Source organism: Nerophis lumbriciformis, linkage group LG19 (assembly GCF_033978685.3).
Source record: "Nerophis lumbriciformis linkage group LG19, RoL_Nlum_v2.1, whole genome shotgun sequence".
In the NCBI taxonomy this organism is placed as follows: domain Eukaryota; kingdom Metazoa; phylum Chordata; class Actinopteri; order Syngnathiformes; family Syngnathidae; genus Nerophis; species Nerophis lumbriciformis.
This window is the reverse complement of record NC_084566.2, coordinates 11151157-11173338: the sequence shown is the minus strand read 5'-3', so window position 1 is coordinate 11173338 and position 22182 is coordinate 11151157. Positions and strand designations below refer to the sequence as shown.

The 22182-nt window shown below is 37.8% G+C and overlaps 1 protein-coding gene across 1 annotated transcript; it reads right to left on the bottom strand.

The window, feature by feature from the left end:
- Positions 1-328: 328 nt before the first annotated feature.
- slitrk4 (SLIT and NTRK-like family, member 4) lies at positions 329-21903 on the bottom strand. The gene is made up of 2 exons (XM_061979574.2): positions 21052-21903; positions 329-9997 (listed from the first exon to the last, which is right to left on the bottom strand). The coding sequence occupies exon 2, from the start codon at positions 9952-9954 to the stop codon at positions 7390-7392; it is 2565 nt and encodes an 854-aa protein (XP_061835558.1). The 5' UTR covers positions 9955-9997; positions 21052-21903; the 3' UTR covers positions 329-7389.
- Between the last annotated feature and the right edge of the window lie 279 nt (positions 21904-22182).

Here is a 22182-nt window from a genome sequence, read left to right as displayed (position 1 = left end):
AAAACCTTCCTCCCCCCACACTCATTCACACAAAAGGGTTGTTTCTTTCTGTTATTAATATTCTGGTTCCTACATTATATATCAATATATATCAATACAGTCTGCAAGGGATACAGTCCGTAAGCACACATGATTGTGTGTGCTGCTGGTCCACTAATAGTACTAACCTTTAGCAGTTAATTTTACTCATTTTCATTAATTACTAGTTTCTAAGTAACTGTTTTAATAATGTTTTACTTTCTTTTTTATTCAAGAAAATGTTTTTAATTTATTTTTGTTATTTTATTTTATTAATTTTTTTTTAAAAAGTGCCTTATCTTCACCATACTTGGTTGTCCAAATTAGGCATAATAATGTGTTAATTCCACGACTGTATATATCGGTTGATATCGGTATCTGTAATTAAAGAGTTGGACAATATCGGAATATCGGATATCGGCAAAAAGTCATTATCGGACACCCCTACAAATAAGACATCAAAGTGACATTCAAAAACAGGATAAAGAACACTGGTTCCCACTCTCCTTGTTTATATTTGGGATTTAAATATTAATGACATTTTTCATGAGCAGATGCTTATTTTTACAACCAGCTTCCATGATGCAGACAAACAAAGTCAACTTCTTTTTTTATGTTAGGTAACTAAAGTAATACAACATTGTGACGCTTTACAGTCAGACAATCACGAGTTGCCAAATAGGAAATGAGAAAATAACCGTATTTTGAGGAAAAGTATTCGCTCAGAAACATCTGCTACAGTAAAAACATGACCACAGATCGCGTATAGAATCAGTCCCTCTGGGATTTCACAGGATTTTTTTGTGTTTGTTGTGGCCTAAATTTGCCGCGGCTTATTCCCGAACGTTGCAACATTGAATTTTTCCCCAACAACAATGAATCGATTCATGAATTTGTTATCAATGTTCAAGTGTTCCTTGTAACCATAACTACTTAAAGCACAGGACTTCAACAATTGGAAAACAAATATTGAATAGATTTTTGTACGTGTTTCATACCACAGACTTACACTAGATGGCAGTAAAAGCACAAACTTATATCTCAGTGTCAAATTACTGTGTTGTTTTATTTTGGGGTTAGAAAATTACAAAACCCAAAACCAGTGAAGTTGGCACGTTGTGTAGTTCGTAAATACAAACAGAATACAATGGTTTGCAAATCCTTTTCAACTTATATTTAATTGAATAGACTGCAAAGACAATATATTTAATGTTCAATGGTTTTTTTTTGCAAATAGTAATTAACTTAGAATTTAAAGGCAGCAACACATTGCAAAAAAGTTGGCACCGGGGGATTTTTACCACTGTGTTACATGGCCTTTCCTTTTAACAACACTCAGTAAATGTTTGGGAACTGGGACCAATATTTGAAGATTTTCAGGTGGAATTATTTCCCATTCTTACTTGATGTACAGCTTAAGTTGTTCAACAGTCCGGGGTCTCCGTTGTCGTATTATACGCTTCATAATGCGCCACACATTTTCAATGGGAGACAAGTCTGGACTACAGGCAGGCCAGTCTAGTACCTGCACTATTTTCCTATGAAGCTATGAATGTTTTACTATGAAGGTTTTCAAAAACTGTAAGCCATGACCATCAAATGTATTCTAAATAAAGGCTTGAAATATCTAATTTAGCAAGTAAACAGTTTATATCAAAATGTATTTGAAGTTTCACATTTGAAGTTGAACTATTGACATGAATGGACTTTAGCACAATATTCAAATTTTTTGAGTTTCACCTGTATGTAGAACTTACATTTTGCATTTATCAGTAAACTATGTGGAATATTGCCATATCACAATATCGTTACTCAAGCATCGTGATACATATATCATGAAGTCCTTGCCCATACCCAGTCATAGTTTTAAGATTATATATTATAATCCTAATAATTACATATAATTATAGAAAGAAGAGGCTTCCATATTGTCCGCTGTCTGTTCTGTCATCCAAAAGTTGCAGACATTCTCTGTGTATGTTTTACACATGAGAAGTGATAGTCCATCTTAAACATTAATTTTTGTTCCAACACTTTTACCCTGCACATTAAGAAAATGTGGACGGTTGAGAGCAATTTATAGCGCTAATTTCTGTTAGTAATGACAGATGATGAGCGATTGTCACGCTTCCACATCTCTGTCAAATGTGCTTCTATGCTCAGTCAACATTGAAATGCAAATATGTTCTTAATTGCATTACCTTGGATAAATAAACCTTAAATAAATATATAAATACATGTAAAGAAGGAAATAAATGTGTATATACTACATTAGCCAGAAGGCTTGAAGTTGTAGGACGGCATTTGTGTTTTTTTTTCCCCATTAGTAAAGCCTTGATATATTCTTACACGTTGTACTTGCTTTGTCTACACAAGAAACAAACATAAGTCTCGATTAGACTGTTTACCTGCGTGTTTGAGCGCCACTCTGAGACATTTGACTGGCGAAAATATGCAGGAAGTTGTGGACATTGGACAATGTTGCGAGGATTGGCGACATTACAGATTCCTGGGGGGACTGTGGTTCAAGAAGTTGTTTAAACTACAAGTGTTCACAAAGTACAAGGAAGAATGATTATGATACTTATTGAGAATTAGATATTATTCATCTCATTAAGATAAGTTAATTTCATGAAGTTAACTGTTTTATTTCTAAATCATTGATGTAAATTGTGCTCGGAACTGAAAAAAGGAAGAGAACAGATATGTGTAAGTAACTGCTATGAAGGGTAAAGGGGGTAAGAATAGATAAGCTCTGCTTCTTCCTACTCCTTTTCGGACATACTGTAAAGTGAAATTAAAATATGTGATGTATTATGTTGGAACTGCATACATGTTTGAAATAAACTTCAACGTATGGCGTGGTTTTCAATGCAGTTTTTTTCCAGACTTATTTTCTTAAATTATACATGTATGTCTGGCAGCATGGCAAAAAATGAAGGAGTTAACTAAAAAAATCTGTCTCAACATCAGTTTTAAAGCATCCTAGCAAACCAAAAACAGTGCAAAAAAAGAAGTTGGGTTGACACGGTGCTAAAAGTAACTGATTTTAATACCTTAATTTAAACATGATAGTACAAGAGAAAATAACCATTATACAAGAGATTTATGACTGATAGAAAATTGGATTTATTATACGTTCCAAGATACATTTTATTCAATTTGCAATGTCAATAAACACTCATCAGTTTAACTTAACAATATTTTTAAATAAAGACTGTATAGAGTTAAGTAGATCAACTGATTTTGAAGTAGATCCTGTCTCACAATACTACCTCAAACTAAACAAATTAAAACAAAGAGGATTTGAAGCCATTATGACTTAAATATTTCCTAATATTGCACATTATGACATGTTTCTGTCCACATCGTCGGAGACCACACTCTTTAAAATGTCACCACTTGCCATATCAACAATCCAGAATCTTATTTAAGTTGACTGCACATTTATTTTGGTTGCATAATGTTCAGTAGAATCCTTTTACACAATGCCGCGGGAGACGTAGAAATAAGGAAAGTGTCTATGCCTTCACAGATTAAAAATACAACAAAAACATTGAACAAATCAACAATCTATACCCGTGACTTATATTAGCTCTAATGAAAGTAGTTTTTTCTTGGGGCATAATATCAAACTCTTTAAATAACACCTGCATAGAAAAAATAAATTAATTATGTTTTTAGATCATTTTAAAATGACAAGGGAGGCAGACGTAATCACTGATAGTAATATCAAGAATCTCTTTGTCATGTCTCAAGATCCGGGGTCTCAAACTCAATTTAATTGGAGGTAGAGGCTGGGCCGCACTAAGTGTTCACTTTAGAATCACGTTTTAACCACATGACTAAAGGTATAAATATTATATACATTTATTTTGACACAGTTGAGCTTCCCAGGAAATGGTCAAACAATCCTGCTTGCTTATGGGAAGTTGCTCTTTGTGTTGCCCAATGTGTCTTTGTTGTCATTCTGTTATAGTAACAGTGACCCAAAAAAACAGAACCCATAACAATCTTAATGAATCCAAAAAAATTTAAAATAAAAACCTTCGGCCTACGTACATAAATTCCCAAAAGTGTCAGTTATCTTGGTCGCTTTCCATTAAAGCAATGTGCTTTCCAAAATATGCTCCGAATGGGGCTTCGCGACATTGGAGGCCAATTTACAGATTTTTTGGCAAAATTGTCAATTACTGTGACACATTCCTCTTTGGGAATTTTGGGATGAAGATTTTGCACAGCCATACTCTCTCAACTTCCTAACAGTCAAAAAGTCAGCTTTTTGATGCAACATGACTGCACTGTTTGAAAATTTGCTTGCACCACAGTTAGGGATGTAATGATAAACGGTATTATTCATAATCTGCGAAAAAACTCCCGACAGTCAGTAGTATCGCTTTCAAGTAAAATTATCGAAAAACAGTGACTGATAACTGCATTTTTTTTATAAACTCATGGACTGGCTAGCGCCAGCTAACTTAAACGCTAACATGAAAAAAAATAGACATTCAAAGGGACCTATTATGCAATGTTTTTGTGTATTTGGGATCTGCTCAAGTCCCGAAAATTTGAAATCTAGCCGTGGTGGCATTGCTGAGATATTCATAAAATAAAGCTACCTTCCTTCATACTTAAACCAAACGAGCCGTTTCGGTTCGAGATATACATTAGCGGATATCTCACACCGCACATGCATTCTCTGATGTTGCTATTTTTAATACATAGTAGCGTATACTTCTAACATATCTGTTTGTAGACTCGCTCTACAAGTGCTAAAAAATAAAACACGGATGACGCAGTCCAAACGGAGGTAAATAAGCCTGCCCACAAAACGGCGCATCCTGTAGAGAAGGTCAGAAAGTGCCTTGTAGAAAGGCTGTAAAACATAATGTATGCAAAATGTTGACCGAAGTACCAACATTACATGTTATGTAGACCACAAGGAAGTGTTTTAAATGTAGAAAAAAAGGCATAATAGGTCCCTTTTAACGTCTTCCCCCGATAAAAATTGATATATCCCAATCTAGACTTATATAAACACGTTGCTGTCTGAACAAGTAGGATATTTCATTATGCACATTCAACCTCCAGGCTGTGCTCTCTTATGACAGATAAATATGAAGCGCAATACACAGAGGCGTCAACAACAGGGAGCAAACTCATGTGACGTTAGATGAACTGGCATCCTTTGCTTTGATATCATTTTTTTTTTTTTTTTAAACACTCACAAACCTTTGCAAAAATAAATGGGTGTTAAGAAGTCACAACAACATTAAATGTTTCTTCTACCAAGAAAATATATTGTCTATGTATATGATTGAAATAAAACTTGGTTAAAAGATATCAGGGATTTCAGTCCTTTTTGAGCACATTCAACAATACTGTAACAATAATGATAACCATGATCATTTTGGGCACAATATGCATGGTATAATATCTTCATATCGCTACATCCCTAACAACAGTGCATAATTTGTTGGACTAACAGGCCTCCACACGTCTTTTTTTTTTTGGTTGACCGAAGCATGTTGGGGAAGACTATTGTTCCAAAATGACTTTTATAACTTGAAAAAGAAAAAAAGAACAATTTGAATAACAAATACATTCAAAGATTTGTTGGTTCCATTGTGTAGTTAGTGTCAAGTAAATTGGAGCCCTAAGCAGAATTTTATTTTGAGCCCCCCCACCATTACAAATTTGTTGACACTTTTTCAAACAATTGTCTTACTTTATCAAATCAAATATAAGTTTAATTTGATGCATAATTGTACTACAAACAATTCGTGGGGAATACATTGTTGATAAAAACATATTTTTTTAATGCTTAATAACACGTTTTACATAATCAAAATATAAATCTATATACTTTACTGACACATCTTTGACTTGGATTTGAACCCTGGACAGCTTTATACAAGACCAGCACTAATACTGAGTGCCATGTGGATCACTTTGGGTGTTTTTTCTGTTCACATTTAAAATAATTTATTTTTGGTAACATGAATGACTATAAAAAATGTGGAATTTAAAAAAAAAAATCTGAATCAAGCATTATATTGGAAATGTAACCGAAGTTTGCGGTAAAAATTCATATGAAGCGCTCTGTCATTCATTAATTTTACATGCACTTTTCCCACGCTAAACTGGGCTTCCCCACGAATAGCGGGATCCATAGCAAGAGGTGGCCCTGCTAGTGAGATTCAAGATTGCCATAATATATTTAACTATTAGCTGCCCAGGATGTGCAGGCTGCAATTACACTAAACTATGAAGTTAAGCAGAGGGCCACAAACGCACCGGAAGTTTGAGACCCCTGATCGAGATGATGATGCGCCGCCATTCAGCATGTGTGTGTGCATGTTTTAGTCTTTGTCATGTACAAACCAGTCCCACAGATACAAATAATGTAAGACTTACAAAATAAATTCCAAGTTACGCTTACATGGCAAGCAACTTTGTACTCTTTTATCCATTTGAAGAGACGTCATCTTTTGACAGTGTCATTGCTGATTCGGTTTCACCCAAAGAACATGGTTGGATGTAGCAACACAACTTCATTCAGAACACACTATATATAAACACGCCTCTTTACACAAAGAAAACAAGTGGTGAACTCATTCTTGGAGGAGTTTTGCGCTGCATTGTTCTCTGGTGAACACACAGCAGGAGCCATTTAGCCTGACAGCATAGGGCAGGTAGTCTGCCACTTGTTTATAATCCTGCCAAAATGGCATCAAGTCTGCAACCGGCCGTAGAGAGCTCCCCGAAGAACAAACAAATATCCTCCCAAGGTAAAATCAAACCAAGGTACCATCCACGAATTCATCCCTTTGTAACTAATCCCAGAAGTAGCGAGCCGAGAAGAAAACAAGGTTGTTCAGTTTCCATCTCGTTTGAAAATGAGGGGTGGAGCCTGCGAGGTATATTCTCAAGCACAGTTTCTGAAAGGATTTCATTTGGCAGTAAAAGAACCAACAACAAAAGAAGAGTCAAATAATAAGAACAAGACTAGTAGCCACGTCCGTAGCAGCGAAAGACAGTGGGTTGTTTACAGGCTGTCTTGTCTTGATAAGATGATCCATAAGTCTTGCATTGTCACAAATATCCTCACCGGTCCACATTAAAAAAGTGCAGAGCCATTTTGTCCATCTATGCAGTGGTCATTAAGAATTTCCGGAAGGCACTTTTTTGCTGTGTGTGTGTGTGTGTGTGTGAGTGCACGCGCTCAGCTGGCTGCAGAGAGATAAAGAAAGATAACGGAGGGTTGGGGTTAAATGATGTGTGCGACTAAAAGGGGAGAAAGAGCAAAAGAAAAGAAGACCGTCTTTATGTGTTTGTGTATTCACTGTACCGAAGCAAAGACAACAATTTCTACATTTTAGTCAGTGCAGTCTGCTCCTCCAGCACCTGGAGGTAATCAGGTGTTCCTTGCAGCTTGGCTTTCAGCTCATAATACTCACTTTTTCTTTGCTCCACCACAATTTTACTGTGGTTTCCGCCTATCAGCGACGACTTCTTCATCTTTCGATCCAGCGATTTCTCTGGGTAGCGGATTTCGTATCCACTCATTCCTATGCTGTTGAAATCTCTCTTGCCTTCCAGAAAGTTCTGGAGGAACATGCTGGGCTCTCGGTTCGGGAGGAATTCCTCCAGTTCGTCGATTGTACTGAGGCGCTTGTTGCGCTCCAGGGTGGATAGTGCGTCTTTGTCGTCGCTACTCCGGAGGATAATCTTCTGCCTCTGCGAGTCAGCAAACTTAAACCCGGCGTCAATGTCTGACGAGCGTCCGATCCCGCATGTGTGACTCTTGCTAATGTGTTCAATGGTGTGTGGAATAAATGTTTCGCCTCCCAAGTCATCTCCTGGGATGGATCCTTTTTTGCCCGACTTATGTCCATGCCGGTAAGGCTGCAGTGACATTGACCCACACTCCTGATTCCCCAGCTCCTGCCGACCGACTGGTTTTTTGTTCCTTCTAAGGACAAAGACTAGAAGGCAGAAGGCCACAAACACCGTAAGTATTAGCACAACAAGAATACTCAGGATCATGATTGAGAGAGGTACAGGCCCTCCTGGAGGGGCTTTGCCGACCCCAGCAGGTGACAATGAAGTCAAAAGAGGGGTGGCGCTGGTAAAAATAAACGGTGGTCGTGCTATCAGCTTCGGGCACAGGATCTCGCTTTTTAAGAGGCGCAGTTCGATGTTGGCGAACTGCACAGGGGAGGCACATCTCACTTCTTTAGCGGTCACTCCATCGTTTAGCTTTTCGAGCCACATCTTGAGCGCAACCAAGTCGCAAGAACACTCCCACGGGTTCCCCTCTAAGTCTATCTGGGTCAAAGACCGTAGCTGATCCAAGACCCCGCTTACTGGCAGTGTCATGAAATGGTTGTTTTTCAGATTTAGTTTGGCTAAAGAGACGCCAGCAAACACATAAGCGGGGAGACTCCGCAAAACATTATTATTGAGATACAGTAGTTGTAAATTTGGCATTGAATCAAAGGTGCCCGCCAGGATTTCTTTGATGGCATTATATTCCAGATATAGGTACTGCAGATTTGTGAGGCCCAAAAACATCTCAGGATGTAACTGTTCTATCTGATTCCCATTCAGATACAGTCTTCTCAGATTTGTGAGGTTAGCGAACACTCCTTTCTCAACAGTTACAATTTGGTTGCTGCCAAGATGCAGCAGATCCAAACCTTCAAACCCTTGGAAATCAGTTGGGCTTATGTCACGAATGTAATTCCCACTTAAGTGGAGTTTCTTGGCGTTTGGGGGTTTAGGAAGGAGCTCAACTAGATTTTTCACATTTCTTTCCTGACAACTGACACTAATGCCGAAATCTGAAGGGTGGGTTTTACAACTACAGGGCTTTGGGCACAACAGCGGCGGGGTTCGCGTTTGAAAAGAAACAATCTGGCTATTTCTACCAAAGGGGGGTGAACCGGCTACAATGCCATTACCATATATTTTAGAGGCGTCCGTGGTTTTTGGTGATTTGGTGGCAATTTGAACCACAGAGGTGGGGGATATTTTAGAGGGGGATTGGCCAGTATCAGGGAGCGCAGGTGGCATTCTCACATCAAAGTCCGATCCTGTGCCCATGGGGCAAAGCTCCTGCTTGTTGGTTTCTTTTAGTAGCCTTCCATATAAGTCAATTGGTGTTTCACATATGGCCTCGCCAATAAAAATATTATAGGGCATGTTTTCAAGCCACGCCTTGAGAGGTGCCAAGTCACACGTACAGTTCCAGGGGTTATCATCCAGCTGAAGCTCAACAATGCGTCCAATGTGCTCCAGGACTCCCAAATATGGAAGCTTCTGGATCCTATTCCCTCTTATATCCAGGTGTGTGAGGGAGGCAAAGCGAAATATGTTGTCAGGAAGTGCCTGTATGAGGTTGTCATTTAAAATCAGCACTTTTAGCCTGTGCAGTTTATTGAATGCTCCCTTTTCAATGTACTTTATCAAGTTGTAGTCGGCCTGAAGGTACTCCAAGTTTTCTATCCCTTGAAAAGTGTCTGCTCGCAACACCTTCAACTCGTTATTGTTCAGGTGCAGCTGCTTCAACGCACTCATCCCCATAAACGCGCCGCCTTCCACGTTCTGCAGCTGATTGTTGCCAAGATGCAGAGACACAGCATGGGTGAAGTTAAGGAACGAGTTCGGATAGAGAATAATTAAGAAGTTGTTTTGGAAATTGAGGTGGTATAACGACGACACTGGTGGAACAAGTTGCGTTGGCCGGTACACGGCGATCTTCTCGCAGTTGACGTATAGCACGTTTTCCACAGACATGCACGAGCAGGCGCTACACGTTTCGGCCATCAAGTCCGGGTCCGCCATCGGGGGTCCGTCCGACATGGAGGGGGAGGAGAGGGAGGAGCTTGAGATGGAGGAGGAAAAGGCGGCCAGCAGGAGTACGAGCATCATCTCGTCGGTTAAAAGTCCTCCCCCAGAAAATCATTTAGCAGCCCTTGGAGAAAGGAACAAAAAAGTTAAATGCATGCATCCACAAACCTAGTTAAAACACATATACCAAAGTAGGGATATAACAAAAAAACAGTATTAATGATAAACAGTGATTAAAATTTGTCCATTTTAAATGTAAATGATTGTAAAACCGTGATTAATAACCACACTTTGATAAACTCAGAGTGGTGATTCTGCTCTTTTACTAGAGACACAAGCTAGCGTGCTAATGGCTGGCTAATTACGTTAAATCCTAACATGAATACAGAAACATTTATGTAATACCCCATAGAGAAACATCATGTCTAGGGATGTAACTGTAAACAATATTAATGATAAACCATTATAAAACTCCAGATGCTTAGTATAACTGTTTTAAACTATAATTATTGTAAAATGTGATTGATAACTGTTGTTTGATAAACTAATTTACCTGCTAGTGCTAGCTCGCAAGCTAGCTTAAATGCTAACATACAAACCCCGTTTCCATATGAGTTGGGAAATTGTGTTAGATGTAAATATAAACGGAATACAATGATTTGCAAATCCTTTTCAACCTATATTCAATTGAATGCACTACAAAGACAAGATATTTGATGTTCAAACTCATAAACTTTATTTTATTTTTGCAAATAATAATTAACTTAGAATTTCATGGCTGCAACACGTGCCAAAGTAGTTGGGAAAGGGCATGTTCACCACTGTGTTACATGGCCTTTCCTTTTAACAACACTCAGTAAACGTTTGAGAACTGAGGAGACACATTTTTTAAGCTTCTCAGGTAGAATTATTTCCCATTCTTGCTTGATGTACAGCTTAAGTTGTTCAACAGTCCGGGGGTCTCCGTTGTGGTATTTTAGGCTTCATAATGCGCCACACATTTTCAATGGGAGACAGGTCTGGACTACAAGCAGGCCAGTCTAGTACCCGCACTCTTTTACTATGAAGCCACGTTGATGTAACACGTGGCTTGGCATTGTCTTGCTGAAATAAGCAGGGGCGTCCATGGTAACGTTGCTTGGATGGCAACATATGTCGCTCCAAAACCTGTATGTACCTTCCAGCATTATTGGCACCTTCACAGATGTGTAAGTTACCCATATATTGGGAACTAATACACCCCCATACCATCACAGATGCTGGCTTTTCAACTTTGCGCCTATAACAATCCGGATGGTTCTTTTCCTCTTTGGTCCAGAGGACACGACGTCCACAGTTTCCAAAAACAATTTGAAATGTGGACTCGTCAGACCACAGAACACTTTTCCACTTTGTATCAGTCCATCTTAGATGAGTTCAGGCCCAGCGAAGCAGACGGCGTTTCTGGGTGTTGTTGTTAAACGGTTTTCGCCTTGCATAGGAGAGTTTTAACTTGCAGTTACAGATGTAGCGACCAACTATAGTTACTGACAGTGGGTTTCTGAAGTGTTCCTGAGCCCACGTGGTGATATCCTTTACACACTGATGTCGCTTGTTGATGCAGTACAGCCTGAGGGATCGAAGGTCACGGGCTTAGCTGCTTGCGTGCAGTGATTTCTCCAGATTCTCTGAACCCTTTGATGATATTACGGACCGTAGATGGTGAAATCCCTGAATTCCTTATAATAGCTGGTTGAGAAAGGTTTTTCTTAAACTGTTCAACAATTTGCTCACGCATTTGTTGACAAAGTGGTGACCCTCGCCCATCCTTGTTTGTGAATGACTGAGCATTTCATGGAATCTACTTTTATACCCAATCATGGCACCCACATGTTCCCAATTTGCCTGTTCACCTGTGGGATGTTTCAAATAAGTGTTTGATGAGCATTCCTCAACTTTATCAGTATTTATTGCCACCTTTCCCAACTTCTTTATCACGTGTTGCTGGCATCAAATTCTAATGATATTTGGAAAAATGCCAATAAGCCCTTTAGAAGCATTAAATATAAGCTGACTCAATTTAAGATATTGAATAGATTGTATTTTACATCTTCTCAGCTGTTTTAAAATTGGCGTAGTAGATAGCAAGTTATGTATGAAGTGTCGGGCAGCTGAGGGAACTCTTGTTCATTTATTGTGGGAATGTTAGAGAATAAAAGAGTCATGGTTGAAAACAACAAAAGAAGAAATCACATTCCTTAATATAAACATCCCAATGACACTGCAAACTTGCATTTTTGGGGATCTACATCAATTTAGTAACGTGTCATCAAAGAGTAAAAATGCTTTTCTTTCAATATGCATAACAACAAAAAGGGTAATATTTAAAAAATGGATAGATGTTGATAGTCCAACTCATACTGACTGGTACACACAAGCTATGGAGATGATATCAGTATAGAACAAACTGCATTTAGTTTAGATAATAATGAGTCATATATTGGAATATGGGATCCATTATTTAAATTTTGTTTCAACTAATAAATGAACCAAAATATGACTTATTGTATCTTTGTGGAAAATGTTGGACGCGGTGTGTTGTCGGGTTTATGGGATGTGATGCAAGTGCAAGCCACTGTGACACTATTGTTCATTTCTAATTTTTTTAAATTATTTTTTATTAATGTTTTTAATGATGATATCAATGAGGTTTTTTTTAATCACTGCTAGTTTGAAATTGTTACTAATATTGATGCTGTTGTCGATAATGTTCATTTTTGTTTCACTACATTTGGATTTGTGTGTCCTCAATTGCTCTCAATTGCTCTGTTTATTGTTGTTCTTAATGTTGCTTAGACGAGTTTGGTTTTGGAATTGGATTGCATTGTTGTGGTTTTGTTGTGTATTGTTTTGTTGATTGATTAATAAATTCATAATTAAAAAAAAAAAAAAAAAAAATTTCATAGTAAAAGAGTGCGGGTACTAGACTGGCCTGCCTGTAGTCCAGACCTGTCTCCCATTGAAAATGTGTGGCGCATTATGAAGCCTAAAATACCACAACGGAGACCCCCGGACTGTTGAACAACTTAAGCTGTACATCAAGCAAGAATGGGAAATAATTCCACCTGAGAAGCTTAAAAAATGTGTCTCCACAGTTCCCAAACATTTACTGAGTGTTGTTAAAAGGAAAGGCCATGTAACACAGTGGTGAACATGCCCTTTCCCAACTACTTTGGCACGTGTTGCAGCCATGAAATTGTAAGTTAATTATTATTTGCAAAAAAAAAATACAGTTTATGAGTTTGAACATCAAATATCTTGTCTTTGTAGTGCAATTAACTGAATATGGGTTGAAAAGGATTTGCAAATCATTGTATTCCGTTTATATTTACATCTAACACAATTTCCCAACTCATATGGAAACAGGGTTCGTGTATCAAATTTAAGTAAAAATATAATCGAGATATACTTTTTCGTCCATGTTGTTGCTAGTTGTTTTGAATAAAAAAGGCATTAAAAGGCAAAACGATTAAAATATATGTTATATATATGTTAATACTAATTAATAATAACATATATTTTTTTAAATGTATGATACATTTTTTGAGCCTTCTTAAAGAAATATAATATCATGGCAAATTGTTTAATGACATCATGATGACCACACCCATAACCATGCCCCCACCGCCACAGGTATCTATCTTGGCAGTCCAGGGGAAACCCTGAAATGTCAAGTATATTGATCTTTGCTCTGCAAGTTTGCCGTCCGGAAGATAGGTATCCATCCAAGATTGTTTTAAAAGGGAATTGATCGATTTTATAAATACTACAAAAAGGAAAACATTGGATTTAAGAACTGCAGACTTTATATGAAGTTTAACACTTTTAAAAATAAGGATGTTAAGTCTTTATTTTGCCTGTGTGTAAATATGGTGGATAGCTACGATGGCTGAGAAACGTCACAGCAAATGCAATCACTACAAGACAATATCAATATTTACAACAAAACAACTTTCAACTACAGCATGATTGCAAAAGCCATAGCAAATACAAACAACACAACACGATAATTTCCGTGTGTGTAATAGTACTTTTTGAGCACAATGATAATAATAACAATGATAATTTTGGTCACAATAACTATGATATTAAATGTTCATATTTTTACTCCCCTTTTCCACAATCATGTTTCCAAATGGTATGGTATGGTATGCTCTTTATTGTCATTGCACAAGTACAACGGAATTTCATTTTCACCACAAACAAATTAAAAATTACAAAATATTATACTAAACGCTTAACATTTTTACTCAAATTATTTTAGGTACCAGATTCGACATAGGGTTGTACGAATCGACATAAAAGTTTTATTAGTGCGATAAATAACAGCAAGAGGCTGAGGTTTTTTTTTTCTTTCTCCAGCATCACCGGCATTTGAGTGACAGCCATGTTGGCCAATTTAGATTTGTTGAGCCTCGCGTTTGTCCATCTCTCGCTTTAAACAGGGAAAAAGACTTGTCACTCTGTGTATCGCTCTCAGCACCTGAGCGCATTTATTTAACAGTAGAAATAACTAAACGCATTGAGCCCTCTTTTCAGTCATTCACAATCTTTGTTTTTCGGTGGGTGCACTACAAACACAGGAAGCACAGACAGACACTGACTGAAGTGCCCCAAAGTAACACAAATTAGGAGAAAAAAATATGATCACAAAGCCAAATGTCTTTTCGTGGTAATAACTCAGCTTCACATTGGATGGGCAATATGAGCTCATCAACACGGACAAACGAGCGAGAATGCAGTGATCACGTGATGGCAACAAAAAAGGACAACATCCCACCTTGTTTTTCGAACTAGAAAAAAAAAAGCACTTTGAGATGTTCAATATGTAATTTTAGTTACATTTTTGCTTACAGAAATGAGTCCATTTTACTTTTTGTTTGTTTATTTATTTAGGACAACAAAGTTATTTACTTCCCAGTTGCATATGAATGATAAACAATTCTGCTCTAATGAAAAATAAAAGTGTATATCCTTTTAAACGGTTGCATTATATACATCATATATTATGATTACATTACATTCTGATCACTGTACAGTTTGTATCAGTTATTTCTTCAGTTTAAAAGCATGATGTAGACAAAAGCTTTGAGTCTGTCTGCATAAAACCAACTACATTCTTAATGTAAATAATTGCATATTGTTCTAATGTGTGGCACCCTGAGACAAGAATATGTTGATTTACAGTCTAAAAGTCACATGTCTTTCTTCATGCATTATTTTCGCAGTTTTATGCATTTTATGGATAATATATAAAAATCTAAAATCCAATCGCAATCACAATTTTGGAGAGAAAAATCGCAATTAGGTTTTTTCTCTAGCTTACAATGCAGTTTTACCTTTACATTTAACAATACCGTGATATTAAAGTTTCACATCATTACATCCCTACACCAAGGTCATACCATTACTTTCAATTTGAATGCCATTTAAAAAAAACACACAAACACAAAAATATTTAATTGTCATACACATATGTACTTATTTTTTTAAATACGTAAAAAAAAAAAAAATTACAACTATAGAATTACTATCCATCCATCCATCCATTTCCTACCGCTTGTAATACATAAATAACAATCTAAAATTGTATATATTACATGTAGCAAGCCATAATCTAGAATTAGGTTAGAATAGAATAGAAAGCTTTGCTGACATTGTATTAAATGTGTCATGATGTATGGTTGCCACTCTTGGTCTGGCTTTAAGACAAATGCAATCATTGGTAAATACTACCGTATTTTTCGGAGGATAAGTCGCACCGGAGTATAAGTCGCACCTGCCGAAAATGCATAATAAAGAAGGAAAAAAACATATATAAGTTGCACTGGAGCCCGGCCAAACTATGAAAAAAACTGCGACTTATAGTCCGAAAAATACGATACAAATAATACGATGGGTAAAAGTACACAGATAAGACATGTAGCAGGTAAAACATCCCTTGTTAAAGATAAAACATAAACTGTAGTAAATTGTTACAAAGTTCAGTCATTTCACTTGCATTAGTTGACGTTACGTGGGTGGTTTTGACCCCGCTAATATTTGGCATGAAGCCAAACAGCTGTGTGCGTGTCTACATATCTGTATGGGCACAACAAAGGAGCTGGTTAACTTTATTACCCGTCGATCCGACCGCTTGTTATTTCATTGTTTGGCTAAGTTTAAAGCAAATATTGTAATACTTTTAATAATGCCACCTTTGGCTGGGCATGTTTTGAAGCAGAGCTTGCAGCGTGGCGCTTCCATGTATAAAGCATCACCTTGATCGATCGTTTTGAAGCCCAAATACCTTCATATCTTTGTTAATCAATACAATTGCCTTAATTAGAATTTTTTCTTCTCCTCACTTTGTGAGTGTGTGCACACTGACACACTAAACATGCTCCTTTGCTGTATGTCACAACCGCACGGCAGCATGCGGATTAAAGAAAATGATTGGTATTTTTCAAAGGCAGTCATGCCGGTTTTCAATTCATTAGTACTGTAGTGCTTTATTAGTACCGGTATACAGTACAACCCTAACTGTTACTATCTAGTGAATTAGATTTGGTTCGCAAGACTGTTACATCTGAGAATGTATTTGAATTTCTTATTTTTCTGTAGTGGTAGCAGCAGCTGACAGTTCTGGTGGTGACAACAGAAGTTGCTTTGTTGGTCACGCCAAAGAAATTTGGCACCGTTAACTGCTGCCTGCCTTTAATCGCTGACTTGCTTGATTAGCTAATAGCATGTGTGATTTCACTTGGGCCATGTTTGCCGGTCTTTGTGCACATGCTGCAGAACGCCTCCTTGGGTTTTCAGCCAGTCACACTTGCTTAAATTTGCAGTTTCCCATTTTCCCAACATGTATTCATTTTCTCGCTTTCGCTACAGCGTGGACACGTTCACAGGATGTAGCATTCCAAAAATCCGGTGTTCTGACTCCATGCTGTAGACAATAGCCAATTAAAAGGTTCCGCCTGTCAATCATAACACTTCACTTTCAATCAAAATAATTAAAAGAGGAACTTCACTTGAGCCCTATAAAAAATACATCCAATTCTGAATTAATTGATCAATATGTGATGAGGTGGCGACTTGTCCAGGGTGTACCCCGCCTTCCGCCCGATTGTAGCTGAGATAGGCTCCAGCGCCCCCCGCGACCCCAATGGGAATAAGCGGTAGAAAATGGATAGATGGAATATAATATACCCAGAAGTTACTTTTAAAATGTTATCTCTTTAAAGACATGCTGTAAATATGCATATCCTCTGAAAATATGCCTTACTATAGCCACAGACAAAAATAATGCCTTATTATAGCCACAAGGTTCAAGGTTCAAGGGTTTTATTTGTCACATGCAGAGTACACCACAGTGAAATGCTTTTTTCCATGCTCTTCAGATATAGCGTACAGTGGGATCCAAACACTAGTTGCTGAATCTAATACACTAAATACAACATATACAACAATTTGAATATCTCTCATGTACATTAATTACAAGACAATAAGTTGCCCAATAAGTCCCAGTAGTTATGGTAGAAGTATCAGTACAAGTAAAAGTACAGTAGTCAACTGGAGGATACATTTTTAATCCGGATAGAATTCTAAAATAGTTTAAAAGTTTTATAGAATAATAAATGAACATCACACTAGGAATGCAAATGATGCATGTGTTTGGAAATGGATGACTTATTGAAACGTTTTAGAAAAAGACACGTCATGGAATGTTTAGAAAAATGCCAATAAGGGTACAGTAGATAGCAAGTTGTATAAAGTGTCAGGCAGTTGAATAACTACTTTTCATTTATTGTGGGAATATAAGAGAATAGGAGTCGTAGTCTGTTGTGAGAACCGTCTTGTTTGTCCATCCTAGGGTCAGGCGTCTACGTCATGTGAGTTGTTAATGTTAGCCAAGTTAGCTCATGTGTGTTGAAGTGGAGACTGAAATAAAGGAGTCGCCTATGAAACAAGCACAGCTTCAGAGTTAAGGACTACACACCTACAGTGACGAAAAAATTGCAAAGTTGGGCCCCCAGAACAGTGTCATCCATCAGAGTCTCCGCTATGGAAGCAGAGCTTTTCACGATTTCCAATCTTACAAGACCTTTTGTATCCAGTTTAAAAGCTAGAGATGAAGAAAAGAAACACACGGCCATAGCAATTTATCGACGACTGCAACGTTATTATGTTGATTTTTATGTATCGTTTGACTGATTGACATATTCACTATCGGCCCAGTCAATTGTATTACATTTTTAATGCCTCTGGAGATCGTATTTAATGTTTTTTATGTCATTTAAGACCTTAATTTTCGCAAAATCCATTTCATGAATTTTAATGCCTTTAAATGCCCCGCGGAAACCCTGCCCTCAGTTTTGCATGTTCATGTCAAGCAAGTGGTGTCCAAATTGTCCTGTAAGGCAAAAAGAAGGGCTAAGTGCCAAGTGGCGTATTGCACTTGAAACCTTGACAGAAAAATGCTGAGCAGAAAGCACATAAATCAATGTAATTATAAGCATCATTGATTTTCATCGTAATTAATGACTGATATTCCACGTAAATATTGCCAAGTTTAGAATGTTGCTTTTATTTCCAAATTGCTCATCATGCAATCATGTTAACGCGTCTGTAACTAATAAACCACGATGTCAGACGAGCAGCAAACGTATTTCACTACAGTTTAGTAGAGGCACAAAATGTACAATAGTCATGTTTAAAATGTTATTTTTATTTAAAAGTTGCTAATCATGCTACCTTGCTAAAAACTATTATTTATCTACTTGCTAATTTTACTGATAATATATGGTTAGTTTCTGTTGTAACACTGCTCTATCTACACTTCTGTTCAAAGATAATAAACACGTATTTTCTGTTTGTAGCCTTGGTTTTGGTTGACACTACAAATTTTAGTAGCGAGCCAATACTAAGTAGTTACAGGAGCAGTATTGGTCATACCAGGGCTCGAATTTAACCACGGCAACTGCAGCAAAAGCCGCGACCGCCCTCGTTATTTCCTGTAAGCCCTAAAAAATGTACCAAAATTTGTGGCAAGAACATGCCGTGACCGCCCTTGACTTTTTACTTGTTAATGGACGAGGGATGTAAAAGTAAACGGTATAATGTTAATTTGCGATAAAATTCCAGACGGTTAGTAATACTGTCTAATTTTTTAATTACCGAAAAACCGTAATTAATTATTGCGTTTTTGGCAACACAAAGTCAGGCGCATGCGCACTCGCGTCGTTTGGCTTGATAATCTTGGCGGACTAAGGACACAGACTTTGCTACGGAGATTTCCCCTCAGACTAAGCAGAGCCAAGCGCTTGGTTTAACATAATTTTCCCTCACTTCCCGCCATGCGTTAAAGAGCGCACTGCTGTGTTTAGATGGAGACAGGTGTGGACAATATTGGAGACGTACACACTTGTCCCCACACTAAAAGTATACAGCGAAGGAGAAAACTATTTGATGTTGTGCAGCAGGTGATGTGTCGTGAACGTTGTCACAACTTGTTTATAAAGTCTTTACTAAGTTTACTAGAATGCTCACTCCTCCTTTATTTAAATGCTAACCGTATCAGTGTTCAAAAGTGTTATACATCAATACTAGCTCAAATGTTTTGTCATCTCATCGAACTGAACGCAGGCTGTGAAGATTGTGTATTCGATGTGAGAGGTGTCACTCCTCTTTATTTTTGTTGGCCAAACTGTTGTACTGAACTAAGAGAAGAACAAAGCTTGCTTATTAGACTTCATCTTCATTAGCCAAACTGCTTTGTGTTTTATTTTAATATCAAAAAGTAAACACAAGGTTTTTATACATTACTTGTGTTTTTTCATGTCACAAAGGTATTACTTCAAAAAGCATTCATATGACACAGCATTTTGTTAATGTGTTATTGTGTATAGTTACTTCCTATATGACATATTTCTTCCCAAACTCTTAATGGATCTGTCCTGATACAGCATCTACATGTACCTATAAATGTACATTACATAAATAAATTTAAAAAAAAAATATATATATATATATATAAAATACCTCCCTCCAACAAAATGTAAAAATAGAGATATAGGCATCATGAAATGACAAAAAGCTGACAAGTTTATATTAATAATAAATTAAAAAAAACAGCCTCGAAAGAAAATAATGTTTGCCTTGGTGCCCTAAAATATGAGCCCTCCTTTAAGGCAACACTTGCCTCGACCTTAAAAAGTTAAAATCCGAGGCCTGTCATACCAATGTTGATATTTTCAGGATCCTCAAATGATTACATTTTTGATCACAACTGTAACACAGGGTGGCGGTGTAAATATATTAGTGAGTTCCAATATTAAATAACTTATCCCCTTCAATTACCTACAACATTTAGAATGCAGTCAACAGTGCAAATTAACTAACAAAAGCAAAAACTGCTACTGACTCTCATTTACTGAGTTTGTAAACGATGACAAAAACGACAAACAAAAATAAAAAGATGATTAAAAATACAGATCTAATCGCTAATATCGCCTATATACTGATATTATACCTGGGATTGTTACTGTGAATTTTTTACTTTATTTGCATTCAAGGTCTCTTAGCATAGCGGTTAGCTATGCTTTTATGTATCCTCCTATGATGTGTAGTGTTGTATGTTTAGCTATTCGTTGGCCCCTAGTCTTTCAGTGATAATGGTACATGTAAGAAACATTCCACCATTAGACGATTGCTTTCGCTCGCCGCCGTTGTCAAATTTGCGGTACACAGCTAGAATGTGTCATCAACATCCATCATCACGGTATAACGATAGCGTTAGAAACTATCATCGGCCAAATTAGTATCGTAAATAATATTAGGTATTGTAGTATTTTTACTGCTTAAGTCTCAACCAGCAAACAGTTTGCGGAGCCCGTATATTTTTCACCACCTCATCTTTCCCCTCAGTTTCTATTCGGTAAGGAGGAGAATCGGTATTCAGCCTAAGTCAAGGTTGTAAAACACCTGAGAGAAATCCAACATACCGGTATGCTGTTGTGCGTATTTATTAACACAACCTTCTTCTACTCTCCCCATACTCATCACAATGGAAGTTACATGTATTCATCATGCAGCACATCAGGAAAGCAACAAGTACAAGTTGGGACTTTGCAACCATGCACATCGTAGACATCGTACCTGAAGCTGAGAGTGTTGCGTGGACGGGACATGGGCGGAGAGCCGCTGCAGCCAACGGAGAAACGGTGCAGGTTGACGGTGCAGCAACAAGGTGGCTGCGTTGCTTCATCTCCACGCAGGCAGCGATGCGCAAAGGCGCGCTCGGTGTGCGTTGGAACAGTGCGCGCTCGGATCCTATTTCACCTGCTGCGTCCCTCGCTGGCCGGCTTCCCGTCGTCCGATCCCCGAGCTCGTCCCGCCGCCATGGGAGAACATTCGGTTTTGATCGCAGGAAAGGTTTTTTTTTTTTTTTTTTTTCTAGAAATCTTGAAGGCGCGTCTGGAGAGGGTCGGCAGTGCGATGCCACAAGTCAGCCATGCTTGTTATCTTCTTTTTCTTCACTGCAGGATGAGGACTAGGAGGCGGAGTGACACCTCAGCTCGGAGTCCTCCAGTTTGGCGCCAAGTTTTTAATGCCTTATCACCTCCATTCTTCTTAAAAACGTTATCCGCATCGTGTCTTTTAACAGTCAATTCGACTGCCGGAATAAAAGAAGAGTTTAAAAATATTTTCTAATGATGCCGACGAACTATAAATCACATTTAAAACAAGAAAAACGACGAAAAGCGGTGCGTAAAAATGAATATTAAAACAAACAAAAAAATCACTCCGCAGTTATAGTCCGATGTGGTGCAGGTGAGGCGCAGCAAACTCCACGTTTTTAGCTGTCTTAAAAAAATAAAATAAAAATAAAATTGGTGCAGGAAAGTTAGAGACGACACGGCTGGTCGTGTACTGTACGTGCCCAAAAAGAAGTAGAAGAATAAGAACTGCTGGGAGCCTCTTCCTTTCTCAGCCGCATTCACTGACGCTTTGGACACGACCGGAGGATGCAGAGGAGGTGGGGGCGAAGTGGAAAGAGGGTGGATCGAGCCCGGCGTCGATAATGTCGATACTACGTATAGCGTCAGTAACGGGTCTACACCTGCTGTACTATTCATAATCATTTAAGGACGTATGAAATGTATATGTTTTTTTCGCTAATTCCGTGTTATTTATGTTTATTGAATTGTGTTGTTTTTTACCTTTTAAACCTCGTTTATCACCATAGCGTTTGTGTTTTTTAGTGTAATAAAAAATGTGTATTTACTA